At 44.1% G+C, this 16837-nt stretch overlaps 1 protein-coding gene across 1 annotated transcript in view; it reads right to left on the bottom strand.

Moving 5' to 3' along the window:
* Positions 1-1340: 1340 nt before the first annotated feature.
* LOC137413746 (uncharacterized) overlaps positions 1341-16837 on the bottom strand; it is a 139083-nt gene continuing 123586 nt past the window's right edge. The window contains exons 3-4 of the mRNA XM_078770685.1: positions 4133-4273; positions 1341-4002 (exon numbers count right to left, since the gene is read on the bottom strand). Of these exons, the coding sequence (XP_078626811.1) occupies positions 2606-3376 (771 nt within the window). The 5' untranslated portion in view covers positions 3377-4002; positions 4133-4273 and the 3' untranslated portion in view covers positions 1341-2605. The remainder of the gene's footprint in view (positions 4003-4132; positions 4274-16837) is intronic.

Consider the following 16837-nt stretch of genomic DNA (forward strand, 5'->3'; position numbering starts at 1 on the left):
ATATTCCTACAGGTCACACAAGATCTGCCAGTAAACCTCTTATGGTTAAACTGCCAAAATCTAGGTTCTCTGCTCACCTTCACTCTTTCATTCCCCTTTTCACCCGCCTCTGGAACAAACTCCCCCCCTCCCTTCAATCCCACTCCTCCCTCCAGGTCTTTAAAACAGCTGTTCATCACCATCTCTTATCTTCCCCCATCCAAGACCTTGATCTTTTCTACCCCCACTAATTTCACCCCAGATGCACTTTTTTGAAATTCCAACTTCTTTCCTGGAAGTCCTTGCAGTGTCCATATGTTTTATACCTCTCCCACCTCCCCCCAAGCCCTCTCTCACCATCTTGTCTACCGCTCCCCTTACTTTGTATTTTGTGTGTAGGTTTGACTTTTTGTGTGATAAATGTTAGCTCTTTCATGAGCCTCGGTCTTGTATACAAAAAAAAAAAAAAAATTCACCAAATGTCCGTCTGTCCGTTCGAAGGTACCGCAAAAACGGCTGAACCGATCGCAACTATATTTTTGGTGGGTATTCCTGGGACCCCTTGGAGTAAAATAGGCTATATTGTTTTTCCAATTTTCCAGTTTTTCCAAACACGATGGAATAATATTTACTGATATGAACAGTGATGTGGCTTTTATTGAAATTCTACAATTACTGTTTAGATTTTGATGAGAATTATGAACCTGCCGTGAATGCGGAAGTGATGTGCGGGTTACGGCAGAAACCCAGATGACGGCAATGTGCGGGTTTGATAATATCCCAATACAACCGTCATTCAATCGTAATGTTAAATCGTTCAACGTTAATCGTGTTAATCGTTTTGTTAAAGTATCAATGAATGATTGGAATTGAGTGAATACAATTACGATATTGAATTTGTCATTGTATTCACCCACCCATACGGAACTTCACATTAGGATTTAAATATTTGTTTATGTCACAAATGTTGTTAAAAGTTTATTATATCAATGTATATTTGTGATTGGAGTTATGCTGTTTGAAATATAAAAGGAAATATCAAGTTCAAGTGAATGACAGAATGCCATTATGGTTTCTACTTTCAAAACGTGAATTCGCGGATCGCCATATGCAGATTCGCCATTGACTGGGTATGGAACAAACGTACCCGTTTGTTTGCGAACGGGTACGTTTTTCATCGAAGTCCTTCACGAACTTGCTGTCCATGTCTGACATGTGACTGAAGGTGCTACAGGAATGTGGAATTTATTGGTTTCATGCTTTAGCATTCGCCGTTTCTGCATTAACTGTTTGCTTCTGGCCTTCCACCCTTGCGTAGCATGGATACCTCACTAGTATTCACAATGACAGACAGTGCATTTGTGCTTTTAGGACCTCTCTTTATTGAGAAACCCTTCACAAATCAAGTTTCATGAAAAACATAGGTAGGAGTCTTCTTCTGACAAACAATTTTACAACAAGGGTGTTCTCCCCAGAATCAAACGTCAATGAAACATGGACTACAGTAAAGATTGTGCAAAAAATGATGTTCCGATTGCCATGGAAAATGCCATTCAAACCTTAAACACTGGTCACAATCAAAACACTCAAATGGAACTTGGCTGGATACATGGCAAGGACAGAGACAAGAATTACAAACAGGCAACCTAAGGAAGACCCTGAAAGAAGCACGGTGAGATCCAAGATAAGATTGAGAGATTAACTTATGTTACCATTAGAGATTTTGTCACCAAATTTTCAATAGTTCTCTGTGACGAGAATACGGAGAACCAACTAAATAAATAGATTTTACTTCTTTTTTTTAAAGCTGTCATTTTCTTTAAACTTAGTTTGAGAACACGGATGGGTTTAGCATTTTTAGATTCCTGTTGTCCTTTGGCACCTTTGCAGTCATTGTCCTTTGCAGTCATTGAAGTGGACATTCTGGTGACAGCCAGCTGTATGGTTTTCATCAAGGGGTTCAGGGTGCTGGCTGGTTGTCAGGGGTTACAGATGTTACTCTGAGAAATTTTGCTTCCAAGGTATATGCCCAATGGGCCGTATGCATTCACGATAGCTTTCTCCTACTGGTTCATTGAATACCTTGCCAACTGCTGAGGATCGCTTAAAAGGGGCTATGTTCAACCCAGTATGGGTAATGCTATGTTAATTTAACAAACTTTATCAGCAAAACTATTCCCACAGTCAGACCACTTTTATGTGAGCATTCCAGCATGTGTTGCACGATGGAAGTTCAAGCTACGTTTAGAAATAAAATCCTTGTCACAAATAGAACATTTGTAAGGATGCTTGAGTTGGTTATCTCCACAGCTGGGTTTTAGGAGGTGGGAGGAAGTTCTTCCAGAACTCAAAATCTCCACGTCCTTTTTCGGTGAAGGATTATTATTCATTTGTTTGTGAAAGTTTGAGTTTGTGAAACTTCATTCTCATAGCTTTGTTCCAAGAGCTCATTCTAGAATCCACAGTGAACCTCTGACAGCCTCCACCTGTAGTTTGTTTGTCGTGATATTCCCCAGAATACTTTCTAAGTCTTCAGATCGGGTTTTCTTGATCATCCGGATTCCCTGTTGTTCCGACTATCACTGGTACAATTTCAGGTTTCTTAAATTTTGAAATCCTCTTAACCTCATTTTTCATATCCTGGTATTTCAGATTTCAGCTCTCCTGTATGGATCTTCATATGTGATTTCAAATAGACTTTTTGAAAGAAACCTGTATCACATATCGAGCATTTGTGGGGTCGGTCTCCTGTATGGATCTTCATATGCGTTTTAAAATTGCCTTTTCGAGAGAAACCTTTATCACATATTGAGCACTTGTGAGGGCGCTCTCCTGTATGGATCATAATATGCGATTTCAAATGGTCTTTTTGAGAGAAACATTGCGCACATATTGAGCATTTGTGCGGTCGCTCTCCTGTATGGATCCTCACATGCAATTTCAAATGGCTGCGATGAGAGAAACCTTTATCACATATCAAGCATTTGTAAGGTCGCTCTCCTGTATGGATCCTCATATGTGATTTCAAGTCGCCTTTTTGAGAGAACCCTTTATCACATATTGAGCATTTGTGGGGTCGCTCTCCTATATGGATCTTCATATGCAATTTCAAATGGCTGCTATTAGAGAAACCATTATCACATATCGAGCACTTGTAAGGTCGCTCTCCTGTATGGACCCTCATATGTACTTTCAAACTGCTGTTTTGAGAGAAACCTTTATCACATATCAAGCATTTGTGAGGTCGTTCTCCTGTATGGATCCTCATATGTAATTTCAAGTCACATTTTTGAGAGAAACCTTTTTCACATATTGAACATTTGAAAGGATGCTGTCCTGTATGGATCCTCATATGTGCTTTCAAACTGATGTTATGAGAGAAACCTTTATCACACATCAAGCATTTATGAGGTCACTCTCCTGTGTGGATCCTCATATGTGATTTTAAAATGCTGTTTTGAGAGAAACTTTTATAACATATCGAGCATTTGTAAGGTCGGCCTCCTGTATGGATCCTCATATGTGATTACAAACTATATTTTCGAGAGAAACCTTTATCACATATTGAGCATTTGAGAGCATGCTCTCCTTTATGGATCCTCATATGTGATTTCAAACTGCTGTCTTGAGAGAAACCTTTATCACATATCGAGCATTTGTAAGGTCGCTCTCCTGTATGGATCTTCATATGTTTATTCAAATTGCTTTTTGTCAAGAAACCTTTATCACAGACAGAGCACTTGTTTGAGTGTTTTCCATTGTGGATCCTCATGTGTATTTTGATGTAATTTGAAACAAAATCCATTCTGCACACATTACACTTGTGATGTATTCGCCTTTCTAGAACCTTTTTGTGTTTGTTTAATTTAATATTAATCTTGGTATTGCGAGGCCCAGACATGCACCTGTATTTTGTAGAAAGTGAGTCTTGATGTCGTGATTGTTTCTTCAAAAAAGGCTTCTTCTTCTTCACTGTCAAACTGCGACTGGACCTTATTTGTCTCATATTACTTCTGGATTGTTCTACAGAAACAAAGAACACATTTTCTTTTTTTTGTCAAAATCAAAATGCAAAATCTTTCACAATTTCCCAAAAATTATATATTTTCTCCACACAAAAGATCGTATGATAATTTTTTATATTACCACTCACCAGTTGCAAAACAGGAAGCACTTCCGTTTGTCATGTGAATATCATCTGAACCTTCCTTTGCAGAAGCACATTTTTAATCTTCTGTGACAAATGAATCATTGTCGTGTTGTCTACCTTCCACATTTACAGAATAGACATCACCTGTGTACAAATCAGCATCAGTCTTTTGCAAGGAAATTGGATTGAGAACCATCTTGAGATTTCATAGAACATGTTACGTCATTGAATGTACACTTAAAATAAATAAATAAAAACATTGGGGCAATACTCCTGGGTGCTCACCTGGTAGAATAAAGCAGTACACTACACTGACTAAAGGTATTTTAAACCGTATCATGGCATTTTAACCAATTTCATTGGACACCAGAAGACAGGACATCATGTACAATCATACCAACGTAATCATAAGACTTTGAACAAACAAACAAAAAAAACATATTTTGGGGTGCAACCTCCCTCTTCCCCTCCCCCCATAGACTGCCTTAGATCCCGATTTTTTAAATGCCAGGAACAAACATTGGTACATCATGGGTGATGAACGGAATGTTGTGGTCAAGTTTCATTGAAATAGTGTGTGTAATTTCAGAGGGAAACGCTAATTCCTATTTTGGGGGGTCAAACTTGGATCCATTTTTACCCCTGGAAGACCCCTTAAACCCTGGTTTTAAAAAAAAATGCCGTGAACAAGCTATAGTCACAACATAAAAAAATATAATTTGTATCAAGTTTGGTCAAAATCCCATCCGCTGTTTCGGAGAATAAGTTGCAAGCATTTACGGAGTGACAAACGGACAGACACAGACTGACTGACGACGCGCCACCGACGCGGAACTTCGTTCCAGGTGAGCTCATAATGAAGTTAAATATTGTTAAAAAGAAAACTTCCAGATGTTAAGAACTATTGAAGCAGTCTTCTACATCACCCTTATTCAACACCTAGATTTAACATGTCCAAGTACTGCTAAACTGGAGGTCAATGAAAGTAACAAAAAGGTGATTTGTATTTAACAGTGTTCAAGAGTTAAATTCAATTTACATAAAATAAAGATTGTAAAATTCATTTTTTTTTAATTTCTGGAATTTACTGGCATTGCACAGTGTCTATAACATTACTCTCTCTCTCTAACATGTTACATTAGTTATTTGTGGCTGTTGTTTGTGTCCTTTATGATGTCATTATAAGTAGTAATTCTCCTGTTTGGAATGATTTTCTATTTTGTTTGACTGCCAAGCAGCAGATAGAGTGAAAATATTGTTGCAGACGCGGGGTTGGCATGCATCACGAGTGGGACTTCTCGGACTGTCACCGACTTGTGAACCCGCAGGTCGCCGTGTCGTGAATAGGTTCGCGGCCCGACAAGATGTTAAGCAACTATTGACACCGCCAGTAGTGGACTGGGTCTTAAACCCGGCCCGCGCATCCTTCACCTAGGTCGGCCCATTATTCATTTACAGACTTGGCATTTAATATAGTCTAGTAGGAAGACTAGGTCCCCCTGCACCGCCCGGAGATATACTTCTAATCAGTGTTTCTAGATTGGAAACAATGTGTAGAAAATGACTAGCTATGGCCCCAAGCTGAAAAAATGTCCCACATACCATTTTTATGCAAATTACTGCTGCCATTATCAAAAAAACGATTTTTGACATATCTCAGCCAATATTGCAGATAATTGAAAAATGAAGGTGTCTAGACCCATGTTTTGAAGGGCATAGATCATGATAGAACTATTCATAACATGATTACATGTGTCTATGGTATACTAGTATGCATATTAATGCTGTAATTACAAAATAATCAGTTTTACAAATGATAAGGATACGTTAATACTGCAGATAACTTAACATGGTACATAAGGGGTCTAAACCCAGGTATTTTCAAGGTTAAATGTCAACAAGATGCTCCTGAGTCTTGCATAGGGGCGGGACATTGGCAGTAACATTGGTACCACTCAACTTTTCTTCCCACCATTGACTTTGTATTGCGAGAGATTTTCACTTGCTTATTTAAAGGTTTCTCACCCAGCCCACGTAAAATCTACCAACTCCTGCTGTTAACTCCCAAACATATTTTTTTATGTTATCCAATCACAGTGCAGAAATGACAGACTAGAGATCCAAATTAGTGCTGCTATAGCTGCCATTTTACATTTCCATCCATGTAACATGCGCGCTCGCGCGCTCGTATCAATTGGTAATGTCGCGCGCTCGTATCAATTGGTAACGTTGATGTTATTGAATACCTCAGTTGAAAGTTCAGTCTTCCATTCCATCTGTGTGTTGTTCTTGGTATTCATCCTCCAATCTAGCCAGGTAAGATGCTAACTATAATGTTACTCACACTCTTGACTTCAGTTTCTGCATGAAATCATAAACAGGCAGAATAACAGCTGAGCCAGCTAGCACCATGTTAGCTAACGTTAAAGCTAGCCTCATCTATGTACAGTATGTTCCTAATGTCGGTGTAACTTAAACTTTTGTTAATGCCAAACATGAGACATATCTGTTGACTTCTGTATATGAATTGAACCAGAAAGAGGCACGACAGCTGAGCTAGCTACAGTAACTTAGCACAATGTTTCATTGGCCTAGATAGCTAACGTTAGTGTGGAAGAATTTAGATGTTTTAGCTATTAGCACTTTTGATGCCACTAAACATGGTTTAGTCAGCTAAAAAGTACCCTAGTGTAGAACATGACTCAGAACCTCTGTTACCTCACTGAAAACTCAGAGCCTCCTTTCACAGGCACTTTTAACATCATTCGTGATTTCTTATTTGTCATTTAACAGTGATGGTAGACATCGACAGCAAGCATGCCCAAAAGAAAACGGAGTGTAGAACCTGCAGCCCAAAGCTCTCCTCCTACATGCATCCTTCATGTACCATCCATGTCTGATCATGGGGATTTCACGCCCCTCCATAAAATTAAAGGATCTGCTTCAGAAAAACTGCAACTGCTTCAAAAGATCCGGGATAGACGTCTCAACCAACCGCATGACTCCCCATGTCGTATGCAATCAGTATGTGATCAGATCCCGGCAACTCTTCCTGATGACCTAGAAAGAGTAGGATATCACAGCAAGTGTTATAAGCACTTTGTCCGCCACTTTCATCGTCTGGGAGATGATACAGAACCAGGGCCATCAACCTCATCATGGCATCACTCTCCTCGTAAACCAGGAGGTTCTGCTGAACCCATCTTCCCGCCAGAGTGTATATTTTGTGAGAAAGTTGAGACCAAAGATGCTCATCGCAATACTGAGAGGCCTACAACCTTCCCATCCTTTAAAAACAAAGAAAATGCATGGGAGCAAATCGAAACACGGGCTGAGAAAATGGGTCTCTATCGACTCCATCGAAAGGTGAAAAACAAAGACCTCTTTGCATGTGAGGCCAAACACCATCCGTCATGTTTTAAAGCTTTCCGCACAGCATTCTACAACTATGAGCGTGCGATTCACAGAGCCGAAGCACCAAAGGAGCAGGCTTGCATGTCAGCCGCCCATGAAAAGGCATTCAACTCAGTACTGGAACACATTCAAACCCAGGTCATCCAGCAGAATAAAGTTCTACAGCTTTCTTCCTTGCGCTTGCTCTATGTCGAGGAACTGAAACTGAATGGATATGAGAACTCAAATTATCGGTCAGAGAAACTACTGAAACGCCTACAGAATGACCCAATCAAGGAGCATATCCACTTCACGAAGGTTGATCATGACAAATGTGATGTCATTTCTTTCTGGCTTGTGCACAGCTCAAACATAACAGTTTCCAATGCTCTCGCACGAGCATTCACACTCGGAAGCACAAACAAGAACCAAAATGTTGCCCTCCAACTTCGCCAGGGTATTCTACAGGCTTTCAGAGAGTGTAAAGACCAACCATGGCCACCAACAGCTGAAGACATGGAGCTCAATCCTGAAGACATCCTACCTCCAGACCTTGTCCGCTTTCTCAGCGTGCTAATGACTGGCAAGGAGGGCATCGAGACAGAAAAGGTGAAGCGTCTGGTCTTCTCCATTGGACAAGATCTGTGCCGTGCAGTGTCAGATGGAAAATGGAAGTTACCAAAGCACATTCTCCTCTGTGTGACTGTAAGGCACCTGTTCCGAAGCAAACAGCTCACCACAATACTACACAGGCTTGGACACTCTGAGAGCTACGATTTCGCCTTGGAGTTGGAAACTGCTCTCGCCAAGGTCCTGGATGAAGTCTCAACTTATCGTACACCACAAATTGTGACAGGAGAGGGCAACCTTGTATTCCACTGTAAGTGGGACAACTTGAATAAAACCACTACCAGTGTGCACGGCAGCAACATTGTAAACAGTGCTGGAGGAATCATGGTGCAGGAGGTCAAGCCCGGGTTCGAGAGCAGCAAGGACCGAATGCTACCTACCATCAATAGGTCACAACAGCGTAGCCTGAAGGTCGACACACCAAAAACTCTCCCACCCTTGCACTTTACTCGCGTTGGCCCGAAGTTCCCTGAAGGCTCATCATTCACACCGCCAGCAGAGAATGACACAGTCTATGCCACTACGATGCAAGAGTACTACATCTGGCTCTTCATCAGATACATCGGAAGCTGTGGCCTGCAGCCTGTGCCTGGGCTAGGGGGTTTCACCTCTGCAACTGGTTCTCCCCCACCCAGCAAATCAACAGTCGACTACTGCACGCCTATCCACCAACCGATCACAGACAACGCAGTTGTTCGTGAGCTACTGAAGCGTTCCGAGGCAGCAACTGCTGAGGTGGGTCAGAGATGGGTCCTGAATACATTTGATCTGGGTGTCTGCATGAAAGCCCTTCCCATCATCTGGCGCTGGCCAAATGAATTTGCTAGTCATGTAGTAACGATTGGACCCTTCCACACATCCATGAACTACATCGGGATGCTCACTGGACACAAGATGCGTGGTTCTGGATATGCAGAGATTCTCTTTGAGGCACAACTAGATGAGGCACAATTTCGTAAAACTGTGATTATTTTGTAAATAAAGCACTAATTAGCATACTAGTATACCATAGACACATGCAATCATGTTATGAATAGTTCTATCATGATCTATGCCCTTCAAAACATGGGTCTAGACACCTTCATTTTTCAATTATCTGCAATATTGGCTGAGATATGTCAAAAATCGTTTTTTTGATAATGGCAGCAGTAATTTGCATAAAAATGGTATGTGGGACATTTTTTCAGCTTGGGGCCATAGCTAGTCATTTTCTACACATTTTTTACAATCTAGAAACACTGATTAGAAGTATATCACCGGGGGGTGCAGGGGGACCTAGTCTTCCTACTAGACTAATATGGATTATATATTTTTTCTTGACTTGGGTTTACTTTCTTAACTCAGTATATCAATCTGGTGAGTTTCTTTTACACTTTGGTGATTTATTTGTTAAAAGAACCATGTCACTGATTGTCTGTCGCAGCAAGAAGTCAACAACAGGATTATATCACAGGTGGCGTGGCAAAATGTATGGACAGGTGCATTTGACGATTGGCTTCACAGTCGGGTATACAAGGGTTGTTGCATTCTGTATTAGTGGAAAACAACTGCTGCACGTCTCCAAAAGTTATTGCCGCTTCCTCTGGAGATGGTCCGTCAACTCGACAATACTGTTTGTCATGGAGTGGTGGCTTTACGAAATTACGGCATGAAAGAGCGTGCTATTGCTCGGCAGTATGGCATCACTCAAGGTCAGGTGTCAAAGATCCTGAAACGAAATGCTCAGAGGGGTGTCCCTACTCCAATACCGAGGCCAGGACATCCCCGCAGAACCACAAGGAGGGATGATCGCCAGCTGCACCGGTTAGTCCGCAATGGCCGTACCAAGTCAGCTAATCGGCTTAGGGCTGAGTGGCAGCAACTGACAAATGTGCCTGTATCCAGAAGGCTAGTCAACCAACGACTGGTTCAAGCAGGCTATCGTGCCAGGCGTCCCCTGAGAAAGCCACGCCTGACCAGAAAACACCGCCAGCGCCGATTGCAGTGGGCCAGAGAGCACCGTCAAGGGCAGCCAGGACACTGGAATCACGTGATCTTCAGTGACGAGTCTAGATTTCTGGTCTTTCGTCAAGATGGCCGCGTCCGAGTGCGCAGACAAGTGCATGAAGCCTACAACAAAGATTGTATAGTGCCTAGAGTCCAAGCTCGGAGTGGTGGGGTGACCGTTTGGGCTGCTTTTCATGCAGGGGGCCAAACTGACCTGGTCGTTCTGAATGGAAACCTGAACCAGTTCAAGTACAGGGCCATTCTGGAAGAAACATTGCTTCCATTTGCTCGTGCAGCCTTTCGAGGAAACATTCTCTTCCAAGATGACAATGCACGGACTCATCGTGCTCGCATGATCCAACACTTTCTTGCTGACCGTGGTGTAGAGCATATGGAGTGGCCTGCCATGTCCCTGGATATGAATCCGATAGAGAACTTGTGGGCAGAATTAACGCGTCAAATCGACCACTTGGACCAGCTGCCGACCTCTGTGCGTGAATTGCAGCAGGCTATTGTCACTGCATGGCAAGTGATTCCTGTCCAAACCTTGGCAAATCTCGTGAACAGCATGCCTCAACGTGTACGTGCTCTCCTGAATGCTCGTGGCGGTTCCACGAAGTACTGAACTGTAATTTTACTGTCCGTAATCCCAGTCGTAATTTAACTTTTGTTTTTGTTATAAAAAAAATTTGGCTAATGTGCAAAATAAAGAGATACTTCTGGAAAACGTACAGAAGTTTAACACAGTACTGTCCATGAATTGAGTTCGATATCAGTTAACATCACTTTCAAGAATCAATTTATTTGTTTCGAAATGTCAAATGTGGTTTTTGTTTCTTTTCAAGGTCACATTAACAAAATCTGGAATAATTTCAACATAAGTCCAATGAACTTTTGGTTCTAAGACATCTTGAAAAGTAAGTTCACCCCCACAAAAAAAATATTCCATATTAAATGCCAAGTCTGTATATGTTGCATATCTGAGAAAATAGACGAAATGCTTGAAAAAAAAAACAACTAAATAAAATCCACTAAAAATTAAATTTATTTTCAGTAACACAAGCACATGTCATGTCTAAGAGAGTAGGTGCCTGCACAGTTTGCTGCTTCTGGCAGCCACACCATCAATGATATCCTTAGTGTCAAGTTTGGCCAGGATCCCATTTTCCACAGACATCAACATGAATGCCTCAAGATGTTCCTGTGTCATTGTACTTCGCAGACGGCTTTTGATTCTCTTCAAAGCAGAGAAAGACCGTTCACATGCCACTTGTGACACAGGCAGCGTTGGCAGCAGCTTGTCGGCAAGCCCAATGCTCTTGTCAGCATCAGTGAAGAGGTTCAACTTGAGGAGCACCTTGGAGCAGCAGAGTGGACAGGCTTCACATGACTTACATGTACTTGGCAGAGTCTTCCTGTCCTGTTCAGACTCACTGTCCTCCTGCACTGTATAAGCATCTGTTGCTGATTGTTTCAGTGTTGACCATTGTTCTCCAAGGCTTCGCAGTTCTTTTCGTAGTTGTTCCGCAGTGACACCATCATCAAATCTCAGCAAATGTTTATGCAGCTCTTCCATGGCTCCAGATGGCACTTGATCAAAGTTCCTTGGGTGAAGAAGTGAGAGATCAGCATACAATGTTGATGTTGATGATCTGTCAACCACTGCTCAATGCTGTTCACAATAGTGTCCACTATTCCGTTGTACACTTCAATGCGATACTTCTTTACTGGGTCAGAAGCTGATGTAGCCTCATCTATGGACAGTTCACCATCAATACGTTTGTGCTGTCTTTGCCGTTTTATAGGAAGGGACTCTTCCATAACAAGATTTACATCCATTTCATCCAGCTGGTCATTAGCCCATTGAACAAACATTGCCGCTGCATCATGACAAGCTTGGAAGTCATCCCGTAGCATCTGCGTATTCTCTAGCAATTCATCCACCATCCGGTGGACAGTAAGCAGATCCAATTGCACAGTTTGTAGATACTTGGAGAGCGCTGTAGTGCGGGATAATACTTGCAGATATACTTGTGCAGTCAGAATTGTTTCAAACTGCAGGAGAGGGTAGTCAATGTATCCCTTCACCTTGGCCTTATCAGCTGCTTGGATCTGGTCAGAAACTAGTATGGCATTAAAAGTAGTGATAACCTCCATGCAAAGAGCTCCAGTTGGGTTGTTGAATGAACCAAAAACCTTCTTCAAGGCGGCATCCTTTGACCACCATCTAGTTTCTCCGATAGTTCCCATTCGTTTCACAGTAGTGGTGTGTCGACTCCAGATGTTCATTCGCTGATAAGATTCCCGAAAGAATACTGCAATGTCATTCAGTAGTGAGAACAGTGATGCGCTAGTCACCACAACACTAGTAGCTTCGGTCACAACGAGATTTAACACATGTGCGTGGCACCAAACATGGATCTGCATTGGAGCTTCCTTTGATAGCAGAGTACTGAAGCCTTTGTAGCGCCCCTGCATATTTTCTGCACCATCAGTTGAGTTTCCAACACAGTTCTTGAGGCCAAGATTCAGACCTAACAAGACTTCAGAAACAAGTTGCACAAAAGCTTCGCCAGTAGATTCCTCACATTTCACCACACTCACTAATCTTTCTTGGATAGTGCCAGTGCTATCAACATATCTAAGAACAACAGAGCACTGGTCTTGTGTTGAGATGTCTTGAGTGGTATCAATTTCCACAGCAAACATGTCTGTTACTTCTTCAGAAATCCACTGACGTATCTTAACCCCGAGAACTGTGATAACATAATTCACTGTAGTTTTAGACAGCAAAGTTACCAAGGAGCCTCGACCTCGTGAACTCTTTGCCTTCTCATGTTGCTTCTTGCTGTTCTGGACAACGTGAGAGAGATGATCGGCTGTGCAGGAATCATACTTCCAAAGTAGTTTTACAACTTCCAGCAATGTGCCATGGTCGATCTCCTCATTGTCAAGTGTGTATGCTGCTTCGTCATTACTTCCTCTGTAGCTCAGTCCCCTCTTACCAATGAGTTTGACAACATCCACAACTCTTTCCATCACTTGTCGTCTCTTTCTAACCTCATCATGATGGCTACGTGCGAGCAGGTGAGAAACGCTGGACTGTTGTCGATCTACCAGGTATGCTGCAGAGCATCTCAAATGAAAAGAAGAGCGTTCATGTTCTTCAACACGTGTATGTACATGTCGCCAGTCAGTCATTCTCTCGATGAACGTGGACCAGTCTGAGGTACTGGAAATCGCCAAGCACACTGAACAGTGAAGAGAATGATTGTCCTTGTTGTATGACAACCACCATCTGTTTGTACCATCTTTTCACATGAAACACATCATGACCACTCAGTTGTCAGTTTTTTGATTAGGGTGGTAATTCCAAAACAGCAAACAATCTTCATCTCTACATGGTTTCTTAAAGTAGTTAATTGAGGGGTATCCCTCCTCTGCAAGTGTAGCAGCTGCAACAGGTACATCTCCCTCAGCTGACCGCACCTGTTCGTGTTCACCAATTTGCACCAATTCTGCCGATTCAGCTGCCAATTGGTCATCAACTGATTCAGCTGCCAATTGATCATCTACCAATTCAGCTGCTGATGGTCCAGCTACCGATTCAGTATCCTTATCCCCGTGTTCACTGACTTCACCAGGCCCAGTATTAGTACTCTTGAACAGATCCAAAAGGATTCTGCACTTTGAAGCACTATCTGACAGTTTCTTTTTCTTTCGATCACGTTGCTTCTCAGCACCTCCTTTTCTTCTCTTCTGGTTTGCTTTATCCATTGTTGGTTACAGATGCAGATGCTGAAAAAAAAAATTAGCATCGTAAGTCAGTTCGCGACATTGTTGTCAATACTAGATCAGTAGTCAGTACACCTATCTGAACTTACTTGGGCTATCGGCTCAAAATCCTTTTTACTGTTGATTTGGTAGTTTTTACAATGAAGGAAACACGTATCGGGAGTACATACGACATAGCGATTGTGAATGTAACAGCTCTGAGGCGTCTTTCGCTTTGCATCGCAGTGACAGTGAGCACCAACATGGTGGCTGTAAGACTAAAATCTGGCTTAAAAACCCCTCACCTCACAGCCCACAGCCTTCAACCAGACATATTAACACACTCCCCCCCCTTCATTCCCGTTCTTCAAAGCAAAGCAGTAAACATTGTTGTGTCGCCATTATATATGACGAGCAACGGTACATGCCCTAAGGGCGGGGCTTCGATTTGGAGGCGCGATTTATTTTAACATCCATTAAATATCACACCAAATCATCAAAATCTAAACAGTATTTTTAGAATTTCAATAAAAAAATCACATCACTGTTCATATCGGTAAATATTATTCCACCGTGTTTCAAATCGTGATTAGTGATATCAACTGTACGCTTTTCTTTGGGAAAAAAAATTGAATGATTTTGTACGGTACCTCTTCTTCAGCTTATAACTTCAGGATACACGACATTGCTGATAAAAGTTCCTTTTCTCTCTGAAGTTCTTGGCAAACATTTTTATATTGTCACTGCTGCCAACACGACGCCATGGCATTATTCATAACATTCAGCCATTCATTCATCTAATGATCATTAAACATTATTCTTACACACAATAAACGTTCATTAAACGTTCATTAAACGATTATGAAAATAAAAACGAAAAACATTACGAAATTACGTTCACACAGTCACATCAAACACTACCGTGAACACAAAAGTCACAAACATCGTCACAAACGTTACGTTACGTAATTCAAACTGTGAACACATCGAATATTGGAGAGCCCATTGCGCAAACGATTTGTTTCCTCTGGTACGTGTTACTGGGCGGGTACTGTTGCTAGTAATTATAATGAGGCGTCAGGGGCGACCTTTTGAACTTTTGATATTTAGCGGGGAATCCCCGGGGATGGAGGCTGAAGTATTCCGTGACAAATATTTTTTCAGCAGTTTTTTTTATCCAGCCCAGCGGCCCATTTTTTACTCAGCGGTCCCAACCCACCGGGCATTGCCCAAATGCCCTATGGCCAGTCCGCCCATGGACACCGCCAAACCTGGCAACACAATTGATCTCGGCTGGTGATCCTTCCATGGCATGAACAGGTAGGCAGCTTCTCCTCGGGTGCCCAGCGCGTTCAAACAGCAGCAATATTGGTCTGGCATTCTCGATTTTAATCCGCTTCCTCACTAAATATTCTATACTGTAGCGGTTACCACTGGATGTACATAATCGCCTTGCACCGGCCAGAACACGGCCAGACGCGCCTCTCCCGGGCATGCCCGGACTCACTGTTCCCGGACGCGCCCGAACCTCCCGGGCACGCCCGGTCTCGTCTTTCCCGGGCATGCCCGCTCTCGCCTTTCCAGGGCTCGCCCAGAGCGTCCGGGCATGCCCGCTATCGCCTTTCCAGGGCTCGCCCAGAGCGTCCGGGCATGCCCGCTATCGCCTTTCCAGGGCACGCCCAGAGCGTCCGGGCATGCCCGCTATCGCCTTTCCAGGGCTCGCCCAGAGCGTCTGGGCATGCCCGCTATCGCCTTTCCAGTGCTCGCCCAGAGCGCCCGGGCACGCCCAGCCTCGACTTGCCAGGCCGCAGCCAAACACGCCCGGGCAGGTCCAGACTCGCCTTTCCAAGGCTCGCCCTTGATACCCGGGCATGCCCGGTATAGCTTTTGCCGGGCAAACTTCCCGACATAAATGTGTATATATATTGTTGCCCGAAAAACGGGCTTGTCAGAATACCTGAGCTGTTTTGTTTCAATAAAGCAACTCGGACGAATTCCGTCTTTGGTCGCGTCAATTCTTTCGACTCGCGTTGGAGCGCAGTTCCTTCATTGGTGACCTACCGACATGGATACGGCAGTGATGCTTAAACTGCCTACCTTCTGGGAGACTCACGCGGCTGTTTGGTTCGCCCAGGCGGACTCCCAGTTCGCCCTGCGAGGCATCACCGCGGACGACACCCGCTTCCACCATGTTGTGGTGGCGCTCGGTTCCACCACCGCGGCCCGCGCCTTGAGCCTCCTCCAGCACCCGCCGGCTGCTGACAAATACGACGCGCTGAAGACGCTCCTCCTCGGTGCTTTTACCCTCTCACCGGCGGCACGCGCACGGCGCCTGCTTGACCTGCCCGAGCTCGGCGACACGCGCCCGTCCGAGCGCATGGACTATATGCTCTCGTTGCTCGGCGAGCACTCTCCGGCATTCCTGTTCCGGGAGCTGTTCCTCCATCAGCTGCCTAACCTGGTACGCCTCGCCCTGGCTGGCACGTTGATCACGGATTCCCGCGCCCTCGCCAGGGAAGCCGATAAGATCTCCTCGGCGGGCCAGCACATTGGCGTGGTTACCTGGAGCCTGCCGCCGTCCGAGGCGAGGCCCACGACGCCCGAGCGCCCTGCGCGGTTAGAGGCCGAACTGCCGGTGCAACTGGCGGCCGCCACGCCGCACAGCCCACTTCCGACACGACGGCCGGGGCCTCCACCTGACCGGGCGTGGTGTTATTACCACGCCAGGTTCGGACACAAGGCTCGGACGTGCCGGCCCCCGTGCACTTTCGGCAGGTCGGGAAACGGCCGGGCCGGCGTTCATTCCCAGCCATGAGCGCCGGCCACTCGGGCAACTTGCTGTTTATTCGGGACAAAGTGTCTGGACGGCGTTTCCTGTGCGAAACCGGCGCCCAACTGAGCGTCATACCTGCCTCCGAGCAGGAC

This window comes from Myxine glutinosa, chromosome 1 (genome assembly GCF_964187855.1).
Source record: "Myxine glutinosa chromosome 1, kmMyxGlut1.1, whole genome shotgun sequence".
Taxonomy (NCBI): Eukaryota; Metazoa; Chordata; class Myxini; order Myxiniformes; family Myxinidae; genus Myxine; species Myxine glutinosa.